The sequence below is a fragment of the Rhinopithecus roxellana genome, chromosome 20, assembly GCF_007565055.1.
Source record: "Rhinopithecus roxellana isolate Shanxi Qingling chromosome 20, ASM756505v1, whole genome shotgun sequence".
In the NCBI taxonomy this organism is placed as follows: Eukaryota; Metazoa; Chordata; class Mammalia; order Primates; family Cercopithecidae; genus Rhinopithecus; species Rhinopithecus roxellana.
In genome coordinates this window covers 19,677,723-19,689,984 of record NC_044568.1, presented here as the reverse complement: position 1 = coordinate 19,689,984, position 12,262 = coordinate 19,677,723, and the positions used below count along the sequence as shown (strand labels likewise).

Sequence of the window (12,262 nt, the reverse complement as noted above, 5' to 3'; positions counted from 1 at the left end):
GAGTTGGGATGACGGTCACTTGTTACTTCATTCCTTAGGCAAGCTTACCCATCTGGTAGATCGGAGGACTAAGGATTTAGTTCTAAATCATGCTGAGAATCTTCAGTTATAGAGTGATAGTGTAAGAAGACCAAACTGAGCATGAATTGCAAACGTAGGTGTCAGTTGAGACTTGTCTGCTGACACCCCTGTCTACGCTCTTCATTTCATTGTCTACGCTTACGAGGCTACGTTTCCTTTCCTGGCACCTTATTATTATTTTTTGAAAGGGAGTCTCACTCTGTTGCCCAGGCTGGACTGCAGTGGCACAATCTGGGCTCCCCTGTAACCTCCTCCTCCTGGATTTGAGTGATTCTCCTGCCTCAACCTCCTGAGTAGCTGGGACTACAGGCACGTGCCACCATGCCCAGCTAATTTTTGTATTTTTAGTAGAGACGGGATTTCACTGTGTTTTGGCCAAGCTGGTCTCGAACTTCCGACCTCGTGATCCACCCGCCTCAGCCTCCCAAAGTGCTGGGATTACAGGCATGAGCCACCACACCCAGCCAATTGTGTGATTTTTTAAAACTAGTTTGAGGGGACGTTTAGTTTTGCATAAAAGTCAATTTATTTAAGAGATCACTTTATTTGCAAGGTTGACATTAGACTATAAAACATGAGAATCAGAATTTGTCACATTTCAGGTCTGGGTTCAGCTTGGGACATCCTACTGGGTACCAGGTGCTCCACTTCGGCAGCTGGGGAGATGTAAACTACCTGCCCTTCTTATGAGGAAGATGTTTATACATTGTCATAAACATTGTACAAAGAGGCCGGGCACGGTGGCCCAAGCCTGTAATCCCAGCACTTTAGGAGGCCGAGACGGGCGGATCACAAGGTCAGAAGATCGAGACCATCCTGGCTAACACAGTGAAAGCCTGTCTCTACTAAAAAATACAAAAAACTAGCCGGACGAGGTGGTGGGTGCCTGTAGTCCCAGCTACTCGGGAGGCTGAGGCAGGAGAATGGCGTAAACCCAGGAGGTGGAACTTAACAGTGAGCTGAGATCCGGCCACTGCACTCCAGCCTGGGCGACAGAGCGAGACTCTGTCTCAAAAAAAAAAAAATTGTACAAAGATAGTATAGGATGTTACTAATGTCATTAGCTAGGCAAGAGAGAGAATTGCCAGTTTGCCACTGGTGGCTTACTGCTACAACCCCACATGCACTCTGATTCTTGAACAGTGAGAACGTAGAGGCCTTAGCGACCCTGGTGCTTTTCATCCTTGCTTTTGTTGCCTTGGACTGCAGAAATGCTCTGTGCAGCAAGCGCTCCTGTGATACTGTTTGGGGAGCGACTCCTTGACTTTTCCTTTTTTGGCAGTGTATACCAGTTTAGGACCACCTTTGATTAAAAAAAAGACGGTCTCGGCCGGGCGCGGTGGCTCAAGCCTGTAATCCCAGCACTTTGGGAGGCCGAGACGGGCGGATCACGAGGTCAGGAGATCGAGACCATCCTAGCGAACACGGTGAAACCCCGTCTCTACTAAAAAATACAAAAAACTAGCCGGGCGAGGTGACGGGCGCCTGTAGTCCCAGCTACTCGGGAGGCTGAGGCAGGAGAATGGCGTGAACCCGAGAGGCGGAGCTTGCAGTGAACTGAGATCCGGCCACTGCACTCCAGCCCGGGCGACAGAGCGAGACTCCGTCTCAAAAAAAAAAAAAAAAAGACGGTCTCACCATGTTATCCAGGCTGGACTCGAACTCTTGGGTTCAACTGATCCTCCCACCTCAGCCACCCAAGTAGCTGGGATTACAGGCACTTGCCACCACTCCTGGCTTAGGACTGACTTTTTAATAATTCCTCCCAGTTGTCCTGCCTGTGTATAGTAACTGAATAGTGTAGTTAGAAAACCGAAAAGTGAATCATTTTCAGAACTGTCTGCTTTCAAGTGACTTAGAATAGATTGGTTCGTTTGTAAATCTATGTTATTGCTAATCATTTAGGGTTTTTTTGAGAGGAAGTCTTGCTCTGTTGCCCAGGCTGGAGTGCAATGGCGTGATCTCGGCTCACTGCAGCCTCCGCCCCCGGAGTTCAAACAATTCTGCCTCAGCCTCCTGAGTAGCTGGGATTACAGGTGCCCGCCACCACGCCTGGCTGTTGTTTTGTATTTTTAGTAGAGACAAGGTTTCACCATGTTGACCAGGCTTGTCCTGAACTCCTGACCCCAGGTGATCCACCCGCCTCAGCCTTCCAAAGTGCTGGAATTACAGCCGTGAGCCACCACCCCTGGCCCATTTAGTTTTTATGAAGTGATGAATGATTTGGGTTTTCTTTTGAGATGGAGTCTCGCTTAGCACCAACTAGGCTGGAGTGCAGTGGTGTGATCTCGGCTCACTGCAACCACTGTCTTCCCAAGTTCAGGCAATTCTGCCGTCTCAGCCTCCCAAGTAGCTTGAATTACAGGCACCTACCATCATAACCGGCTAATTTTTATATTTTAGTAGAGACCGGGTTTTACCATGTTGGCCAGGCTGGTCTTGAACTCCTGACCTCAGGTGATCCACCTGCCTTGGCCTCCCAAAGTGCTAGTATTACAGGCGTGAGCCACCACGCCTGGCCAGATTTGGGGTTTTTTTGGCGTTTTGGTTTTTGAGACAGGGTCTTGTGTCACCCAGGCTGAAGTGCAGCCTCAGCCTCCTAGGCTCAAGTGATCCTCCCTCCTCAGCCTTCTATGTTAAGCTGGGATGACAGGTGCCCTACCACGCCCAGCTAATTTTTGTATTTTTTGTAGAGACCAGGTTTTGTTATGTTGCCCAAGCTGGTCTAGAACTCCTGGACTCAAGTAATCCGCCCACCTCAGCTTCCCAAAGTGCTGGGATTACAGGCATGAGCTACCGCACCTGGCCAATTTGTTCTAATGTGTCTCTCTCTCTCTCTTTTTTTTTTTTTTTTTTTTTTTTTTTTTTTTTTTTTTTGGCAGAATCTCGCTCTGTCACCCAGGCTGGAGTTCAGTGGCACGATCTCGGCTCACTGCAAGCTCTGCCTCCTGGGTTCACGCCATTCTCCCGCTTCAACCTCCCAAGTAGTTGGGACTACAGGCACCCGCCACCATGCCTGGCTAATTTTGTTTTTGTATTTTTAGTGGAGACGGGGTTTCACTGTGTTAGCCAGGATGGTCTCAGTCTCCTGACCTCGTGATCTGCCCACCTCAGCCCCGCAAAGGGCTGGAATTATAGGCATGAGCCACCGCGCCCGGCATCTAATGTGTACTTAATCTTAATGATTTCCACTAACAGCAAAAAAAAAAAAAAAAAAAGTTTAACTGTGGGTTTAGATAGCGACTCTTGATACTGTGTATCTTTAAAGAGGTTGTCATATTAAAAGTATAAAATTTAAAAGATGCATATTTTTATCTTTAGTGTATATAGTTCTTTGAGACACAAGACATATAAATGTGTATGTGTATGACTTGCTGCCTCCGTGGTTATCTTGAGATGAGTAATCTGTTTCCAGGCCATGCTGAGATGCCAAGCAGTGTGACTGTGACATGCGTTATTTTAACAGCCTCACAGACTGAAGAGTCGGGTGGCCACTGACCTGGCGCTGTCCCTGCCACTCCACACACACTCGGTGGTGACCGGCTGCCCTGGGGGTGGTGGTGTGGCAAGTGTTTGCCAGGCTAGTGTTGCTGTTCGACACCTTCCTGCCCGTCTTACACTGTCCACTTTTAAGCGTTGGTAGCAGTGTACTTTCTACGAGTTTTTAAGGTGGGAAACTAGAAAATATTCACTTTGTAATTAAATCTGGATTAGTAAAAATAGGAATGAAATCTGAAATGACCCCGTCTTTTTTTTTTTTTTTTTTTTTTTTGATACAGAGTCTCGCTCTGTTGCCTAGGCTAGAGTGCAGTGGCGCGATCTCGGCTCACTGCAAGCTCCACCTCCCGGGTTCACGCCATTCTTCTGCCTCAGCCTCCTGAGTAGCTGGGACTACAGGTGCCTGCCACCACGCCCAGCTAATTTTTTTTGTATTTTTAGTAGAGACGGGGTTTCACCATGTTAGCCAGGATGGTCTCGATCTCCTGACCTCGTGATCCACCCGTCTCGGCCTCCCAAAGTGCTGGGATTACAGGCGTGAGCCACCGTGCCTGGCCCTTTTTTTTGTTTTTTGAGTTTTTTTGGAGATTGGTCTCACTCTGCTGCGCAGGCTGAAGCGCAGTGGCACAGTCTTAGCTCACTGCAGCCTCCACCTCCTGGGCTTAAGCGATCCTCCTGCGTCAGACTCCCAAGTAGCTGGAAATACAGGCATGTACCACCACACCCTGTAAATTTTAGTATGTTTTTTATAGAGATAGGGTCTCACCATGTTGCCCAGGCTGGTCTCGAACTCCTGGGCTCACATGATCTTCCCGTTGCAACCTCCCAAAGTGCTGGGATTATAGATGCGAGCCACCGTACCTGACCAGCCTCGTCTTTTGCATATACACAGTATGTAAAAGTGTAAAGTTTCCTGGCACAGTTCATTTCTACAACAGCTACCCGTATGGGAAGAGGGGTTCTCACCTTAGGTGTGTGAGTTGCTGAGCAGGTGAACACAGCCCTCTCAACACGTGCTGGAGGGTGCCAGTGAACACGCAGGCAGGGCTCTGAGCCTGCATTGCTAAGGGCAGCCAAGGGATTCTGGGAGTCCATCAGAGGCCGGCCTTTGAGAAATGTGTTCAGTAACAGAAAAGGCTCCAGACTTGGAAACTGCCAAAGAGTGGCCCAGGTTCCTGCTTCAGGATGACTCCAGAAAAATGGTGAGACCTGGGCCTGCAGTTTTGCTGCCTCGTTCTATGATACAGTTTATCTTGAATTTCAAAAGTTAATACTCTTAAGAATTGAAACAGCTGTCCTTTGCAGTCCGTATCTTGTTGCTCACTTTCTGTTAACTTGTGTGGGCTGCCCTTGAATGGGGAACGACTAGGCCGGGCTGTGTCCTATTCTGCCACATCTCATTTTGCCCAATTGCTGAAAACGGGAGGCACTTAACGCCCAGCTTAGCTGAGCAGAGTCTAGCCTTGTGGAGTGGAGTTATGGCTTGTCTTTCTCTGCAGAGTGGAGTATGGGATTTGGGGCAGAGCCGTGTGGGGCCAAGCAAGGTGGAAGTCCTGCTTCTTCAGGCCGGGAAAGTGGGGACAAGGTTTGTTTTCCATTTTGCTAAAGGCTGTCAATCTGTATTCTCTCTTTTGCAGAACCGTGGGTACCGATGGATGTGGCCGAGAGCCCTGAACGGGATCCTCGCTCTCCAGAGGATGAAGAGCAGCCACAGGGGCTCTCGGACGATGACATTCTGAGGGACAGCGGGTCCGATCAGGATTTGGACGGGGCGGGGGTGAGGGCTTCTGATCTGGAGGATGAGGAGAGTGCAGCCAGGGGGCTGAGCCAGGAGGAGGAAGATAACCACTCCGACGAGGACCGGGCGAGTGAGCCTAAATCCCAAGAGCAGGACTCGGAGGTGAATGAGCTGAGCCGGGGCCCGACCAGCCCCCCCTGCGAGGAGGAGGGGGACGACGGGGAGGAAGACAGGACAAGCGACCTTAGGGACGAGGCCTCCTCAGTCACCAGGGAGCTGGACGAGCATGAGCTAGACTACGACGAGGAGGTCCCCGAGGAGCCAGCTCCCGCCGTCCAGGAGGACGAGGCCGAGAAAGCGGGGGCTGAGGATGAGGAGGAGAAGGGCGAAGGCGCTCCCAGGGAGGAGGGGAAGGCTGGTGTTCAGAGTGTGGGAGAAAAGGAATCCCCAGAGGCTGCCAAGGAGAAAAAGAAAGAGGACGATGATGGAGAGATCGATGACGGGGAAATAGACGTGAGTATGATGGGGCAGAGCGTCGCAGGGCGTCCTCCCCAATTCCTGACAGAGGCCAGTGCCGGGAAGGAGAGACTCTGTGTGGGACTGACTTAGTGATTTTGTTACTTGGGATGGTGCAGGAGAATGAGAGGCTTGTTTTGGGGTCACTCCCATAGTGATTGGAAAGGAAAAATGAAAATCGAGAAAGAATTGGAAATCAAGAATGAAAATAGGCAGCTCCAGAAGCTGCCAGCAGGGTTTCCATGGCCCTTGGCCGGCCAGCTGGTGGGATTGTTTGGGTTGTAGTAAAAGACCTAGCACCCAGTTTTTTTTTAGGTTCTAGGAGTGAAGGGATAATGTCTTCCCTTGTCTTCGCCATCTTCAAGTGATACTCGAGTTAGCACTCATCCAGAAACCGCGTGGGTTTCCACTCTTGTCAGGTTTTTGGAGTGAAAAGAATGAGGAAAGTTTCCATCTGGTTTTGGATGTTCTTCTAGGCATTCTTACGCTGGCCCTAGAGCCTGACCTCTGGAGGGGGCACCAGCTGGGCCAGGCCTCTTTGGAGGTATCCCTGAAAAGACCTTGGTGGGCACCTCAACTTCTGACAAAGTCAGCACACTTTTTTGTATGTTAAATTAATGTGGCCTTCAGGTTGAGGGGAAGGTAGTACTATCTGTGATCCTAGATCTGGGTAGGTGGGGTTTTCTTGGCAGTTGATGCCATTGGAAAAATTATGAGTGTTTCCGGAGAAGCAGCCCAAAGTCCTCCTGAGTGATACTTTCCAGAGCTATTGAACTCAAAGGAGCTGAGCAAGGGACAGAGCAGTTGAACTGAATTGGGCTGTGGTGTTGTTGTTGTTGTTGTTGTTGTTGTTGTTGTTGTTTTTGAAGGATCCCAGGGAAGGGGGTTCTGCTTATTGGGAGTCATTACAGTGAAAAGGTGTCTGCAGAGAGTGTCTCTCTGATCTCATGGTCTGGGTTGAGGCAGGTAAAGGTTGCCAGTTAGATGTGTAACCACCAGTTTGCCTTGAGTGCAATGCTGCTTTTCTTTTTTTTTTTTTTTTTTTTTTTTTTGAGACAGAGTCTACTCTGTAACCCAGGCTGGAGTGCAGTGATGCCATCTCAGCTCAGTATACCCTCTGCCCCCGAGGTTCAGGCAATTATCCTGCCTCACTCTGCTGAGTAGCTGGGATTGCAGGCACCTGCCACCACTGGCTAATTTTTGTATTTTTGGTAGAGATGGGGTGTCGCCATGTTGGCTAGGCTTGTTTCAAACTCCTGACCTCAGGTGATCCGGCCGTCCCAGCCTCCCACAGTGCTGGGATCACAGGTGTGAGGCACCGCGCCCGGCAAACGCTTCTCCAGTAGCATGTTGGTGTGCGTGCTCTCAGTCCACGTTTGGATGTGACTTTTTGGCCATAGCTGATAGCTGTGACAGTGCTCAGTATTGCTCGTCTAACTTTATGGGACGCGTGTGTGCCTACAAGCTTATTAGAGTTTAGATGTTTCATTTTTGCACAACTAAGTGTAGAAGGTGGTCTACTCAGCTAGTGCTTTTTTTTTTTTTTTTTTTTCAAGAGGAGAGCTACCCGAGGGCTGGCAGAGGAAAAGGAGACACAGTGAGATTCAAGTTCATCAATTTGGGTAAACTGGTTAGGTTGAGGATGCCCATGAGTTTGAGTTTTTGGTGTCCTGGGTAATAGCCCTGTCTGCACACCACCACTGGGAGTGCAGCAGGCCCTGCACCCAGGGCTCTGGCATGCTCCAATTCCTCTTAAGAAGACTGGCTGTGGATCCTTAAGTCTTGGGGGAGATTCATCAGACAGGTCAAGGGTCCCCGTAGTGGTCCTGAAACGCCATGTCTGCGGGGCATGCTGTGACTTCTCAATAGTGCACCATGTGTGCGGGCGGTGCGGTAGATGGGCTGAGCCCAGCTGGCCTAGAGAAGGGCCCTGGCTGCCAAGGGCCTGGATGTGCTGGTTTTCCCTAGATACAGCGCATGGAAGAAAAACGCCGTTTGCCATTTTTGCCCACCTAGACCCTGCCTGCCCTGCTTGGCAGCATCTTGTGAGGGGACCCACAGTTGAAAACGGGGTGCTGCTACGGAAACTCCAGCACAGCTCCCTCAGCAACTAGGGAGGCAGGTTTCTTCCCACAGCACAGACTGCCTCCAGGGCCCCGCATTCCCCACAGGTCTGTGCTCCTGGACACCAGCACAAGTGGACCTTGCTGTGCCACATGCTGAGTGTGACTGGGCAGAGCAGAGTGCGCTCCTGCTGTGGGGGCAGCAGGCCTCTAACCAACATGGGCAGTGCTGCGAATGCTGGTTCAGCCCCCGTGAGAGCACATTTGGCTTCAGGTCCCTGGGTTGCTTGCCCCAGGGGCTCCTGTAGCCTCCTCTTGTTCCCACGCCCAGCGGTGTCTCAGGCTCCTCCATCCTTTGTGTGTCAGCCTCAGCATTTGAGTAGGCTGTTTCTCTGTTGCCCCTGCCTGTCCTTCGTGGCACAGGTTCGTGTGTGCATGTGTGTGTGTGTGTGTGTATCTATCTACCTGCTGCTTCCCCTACTCCCAAGAACATGTTTCCTAAGACTGGGGGCTACCTGGCTAGTTCCCCTGTCTCCCTGGGGCCTTAGTTAGCAGCTAGTCAGTGGAGGAATCCCACTTGCCCGGGGCACATTGAAGGTGAGAGCCTTTGTAATGTGAAGTGGCAGTGAGTGGAAAGTCACTCTCAGGAGCCCGTCACAGATGGAGTTCACGTGAGCAGCATCAGCCTCCCCGCTGCGGGAAGGACCCAGCAGAGGTACGCGCCACACCATCCTGTGCATGAAGAGCTGCCACTCCGGCTCCTTCCAGCTTTTTCCTCCTCTTGGGCCCAGTTCCAAGCCTGTCATCCACTCTTGTATCTCTTTTGCTTCTCCACCAAGCACACCTCCTGTGCCTGCCTCTCTTTCTCGGAGGCCCTGCTGCATTCCTGCACCGCGTCCTCCTCCCCTCCCTGTCTCTGGCTGCGTTTCTCTAATGGACTGGGAGCCCTGGGGTGCGCTGTCGGCTTCCCACCAGGCCTTTGGCTACGTCCCCTTTCCTTTCAGTCCCTGGAAAGCAGCCTCTGTGTGTGGTGGAAAGTGTCCTTTCTAGAAGGCGTTTTTCTCGTTGCCTTCAAGCAGAGCCCTGGTGTCAGGTCAACTACCCGGATGTTTCTCTGTGGAAGAGGTGTGCTCTTTGGCCTGTACGTTCACAAATGGATGTTTCGGAGGCCTTATAGCGTTCCAGATCCCAGCAGGATCTTACCGGCCCAGTTGGGAGAGGGGCTGCTCTGCCCAGAGGCTCTCGTGGCCTGCCCCTTGGCACCCTGGTTTACTGGATGCCAGGAACAACTGAGTGGCAAAGTCTAGAGAGCCATTTGATTTAGCATTCTCTTCCTTTTTTCTTAATTTTGTAATTTAATTTTTATTGCTTTTAATTTAAAAAATAGAGATGGGATCTCACTCTGTTGCCCAGGCTGGTCTTGAACTCTTGACCTCAAGTGATCCGCCCACCTGGGCCTCCCAAAGTGCCAAGCCACTGCCCTGGCCTGATTTATCATTCTTTTTCAGAAGCGCTTTCTCTTCTCTTGGCACATGTCCCTTTTAGATTTTGGGTCACTGGAACAGGTGAACTGATTCTGGGGTACACTTTCCTTGATTGGGACATCAATTTGTACAGTAAGCCCTTGAAATTCATTGTCTAAACCACATAGCTTGTGCCTAAGGCCTTGAATCTGTGTTTGGTGTGCTGCCAGAACACCCTCAGATACAAGTATCTTCTAGAAGTGCCGCGGCCCACGTCGTGGGGGAAAGGGTTCTAGGACCAGCTGTTTGCGGCACCTGGCTCGTTTGTGGTGTGGTGAGGGTGTCCCTGACGCCAGCTTACCTTCAGTCACTGATCTCTTACCTGTTTGCAGCACCTAGGCTAGGTTGTTGGTGTGGTGAGGGGTCCCTTGAGAAAGCTTACCTTCAGTCAATGAATCCTACCTGTTTGCAAGCACCTGGCCGTTGTGGTGTGGTGAGGGTGCCCTGAACGCCAGCTTACATTCAGTCACTGATCTTTACCGTTTGCCAGCCCTGGCTCGTTGTGGTGTGGTGAGGGTGTCCCTGACGCCAGCTTACCTTCAGTCACTGATCTCTTACCTGTTTGCAGCACCTGGCTCGTTTGTGGTGTGGTGAGGGTGTCCCTGGCGCCAGCTTACCTTCAGTCACTGATCTCTTACCTGTTTGCAGCACCTGGCTCGTTTGTGGGTGTGCGTGAGGTGTCCTGACGCCCCAGTTACCTTCAGTCACTGATCTCTTACCTGTTTGCAGCACCTGGCTCGTTTGTGGTGTGTGAGGGTGTCCCTGACGCCAGCTTACCTTCAGTCACTGATCTCTTACCTGTTGAGGAAGCGGCATGGAAGACAGCCGGGTGCGGCAGGCCTTGTGTTTCTGCTCCTGCCATCCCCCTGAAGAGTGTGTGGAGCCCACCCTGACACACTTACGCCATGTGGCAGCCTCTCTTTTCTTTCTCCTGCACGTCTAGTCCCTCCCCAGAACCACCTTTCCTGCTGGGAGATGACAAGCTCCTTCCAGCCTGGGGGGCTCTCATTTGCCGTTACAGTTTAGAGGCCTGGCCTGGGTCTGTCCACCCGCTCTTGTGCTCACTCCGTGCTCTGTGTTTATACCTGACTTATCATTTGGTTAGAGACGTTCCGTCACCTGGAGCACACTGGCCCTTGGAAAGGGTAGGGTGCCCATTTTATTCCATTCTCCTCTTATTGAGGACCCCCTACATTTGTAGGGTGGCCTCCCAGCCAGCCAGCAGCACAGTGGACTGCGTCCCGAGTGGTGGGCCACGTGACTCCTGTCATCATTGGTAGCTCTCAGTCCACCTTTTGGAGCATTTTCTGTGCACATGGTCTTTAGTATTTTATCCTGTTCGAATAATCCACCTTTCCTTTTTTTTTTTTTTTTTTTTTCCGAGACAGAGTCTTGCTCTGTTGCCCAGGCTAGAGTGTAGTATTTTATCCTGTTCGAATAATCCACCTTTCCTTTTTTTTTTTTTTTTTTTTTTCGAGACAGAGTCTTGCTCTGTTGCCCAGGCTAGAGTGTAGTATTTTATCCTGTTCGAATAATCCACCTTTCCTTTTTTTTTTTTTTTTTTTTCGAGACAGAGTCTTGCTCTGTTGCCCAGGCTAGAGTGTAGTATTTTATCCTGTTCAAATAATCCACCTTTCCTTTTTTTTTTTTTTTTCCGAGACAGAGTCTTGCTCTGTTGCCCAGGCTAGAGTGCAGTGGTGCAATCTTGGCTCACTGCAACCTCCGCCTCCCGGGTTCAAGCAATTCACCTGCCTCAGCCTCACAAGTAGCTGGGATCACAGGCACCTGCCACCACGCCCAGCTGATTTTTGTATTTTTAGTAGAGACAGGGTTTCACCGTCTTGGCCAGGCTGGTCTTGACCTCCTGACCTTGTGATCCACCTGCCTTTTATGTCTGGATCCATGAGCTCTTCTGCAGAAGAGCTGCTCCAGCGAGCCTCATGGCTGTGGGTTTCCACTCCAAGTGGGGTTCTCTTCTGTGTCACTGATAAGGTGCCAAGCGCACCCATTCTATTGCCAAAGCCCAGGAAGCAGTGGCCTGTACCACACTTGGGACAAGGGCCCTGTAGCATCAGTAGTAGGCTCAGAGGCCTTCTGTGCCTCTTAGTGTGGTTAGTGTTCTGCATAGAAACATGAAAACGCGCAGGCCACCGTTCTTACAGCGCTGAGGCCTCAGAAGCTCTGAGAACTGAAACCTTTTCCTCACCTGGTAGCAGACCTGACCCAAGCTGACGTGAGGCTGCTCATAGCTTCGTGCCTCCCCTCTTGTGGGAGGGGTCCCGAGACTTCTGCACGGAATTGCTGTGTACCTCCCAGGCTACTGTTTTAGACCCAGAAATATTAGCCAGAGTATTTCTGAATTCTCAGAAGACACCTGACCCCACAGGTTTCAGATAAGGAATGATAGACCTGTATTTTCACCCCCATCCTACAGACGAGACGCCCAGGATTCAGGAGGTTATAGTTGGCCTGAGTGGCCGTGCCAGGTTGTGCCCGGGGCCCGCTGCTCGGCTTCCTCTGGCACAGCAGCTCCACGCAGTGGTCCCCTTTCCTTATCTGCCTTTGTGCAGAAGCTCCAGTGTGAAATAACTGTTTTCTTGTTGTGTAAGTAATACATGTTCACAGGGTTCTTTTCTTTCTATCTAAGAAAGGAAAAGAAAAGGCTGCACAAAGAAGAAAGCAAAAATCACCTGTGTCATTGCTCCAAGTTAATCCTGTTGAGCACATTACCAGTGAGGTGTTTCCTTTGAAATGGAGGACTCATGCGCACTTGCAGAGCGCTTGTTGCTCATGCTTTCAGCACGGTGCGCGTGGCCTCTCGCTGCAGCATTTTCCTTCAGCCC

The 12,262-nt window shown here is 50.8% G+C and overlaps 1 protein-coding gene across 1 annotated transcript in view; it reads left to right on the top strand.

Annotated features, from left to right (window-relative positions):
- The window catches only part of ZC3H18 (zinc finger CCCH-type containing 18), a 68,542-nt gene that overhangs the window by 2,150 nt on the left and 54,130 nt on the right, over positions 1-12,262 (top strand). Inside the window, 1 exon segment of the mRNA XM_010355570.2 lies at positions 5,217-5,830. Within this exon segment, the coding sequence (XP_010353872.1) occupies positions 5,231-5,830 (600 nt within the window). The 5' untranslated portion in view covers positions 5,217-5,230.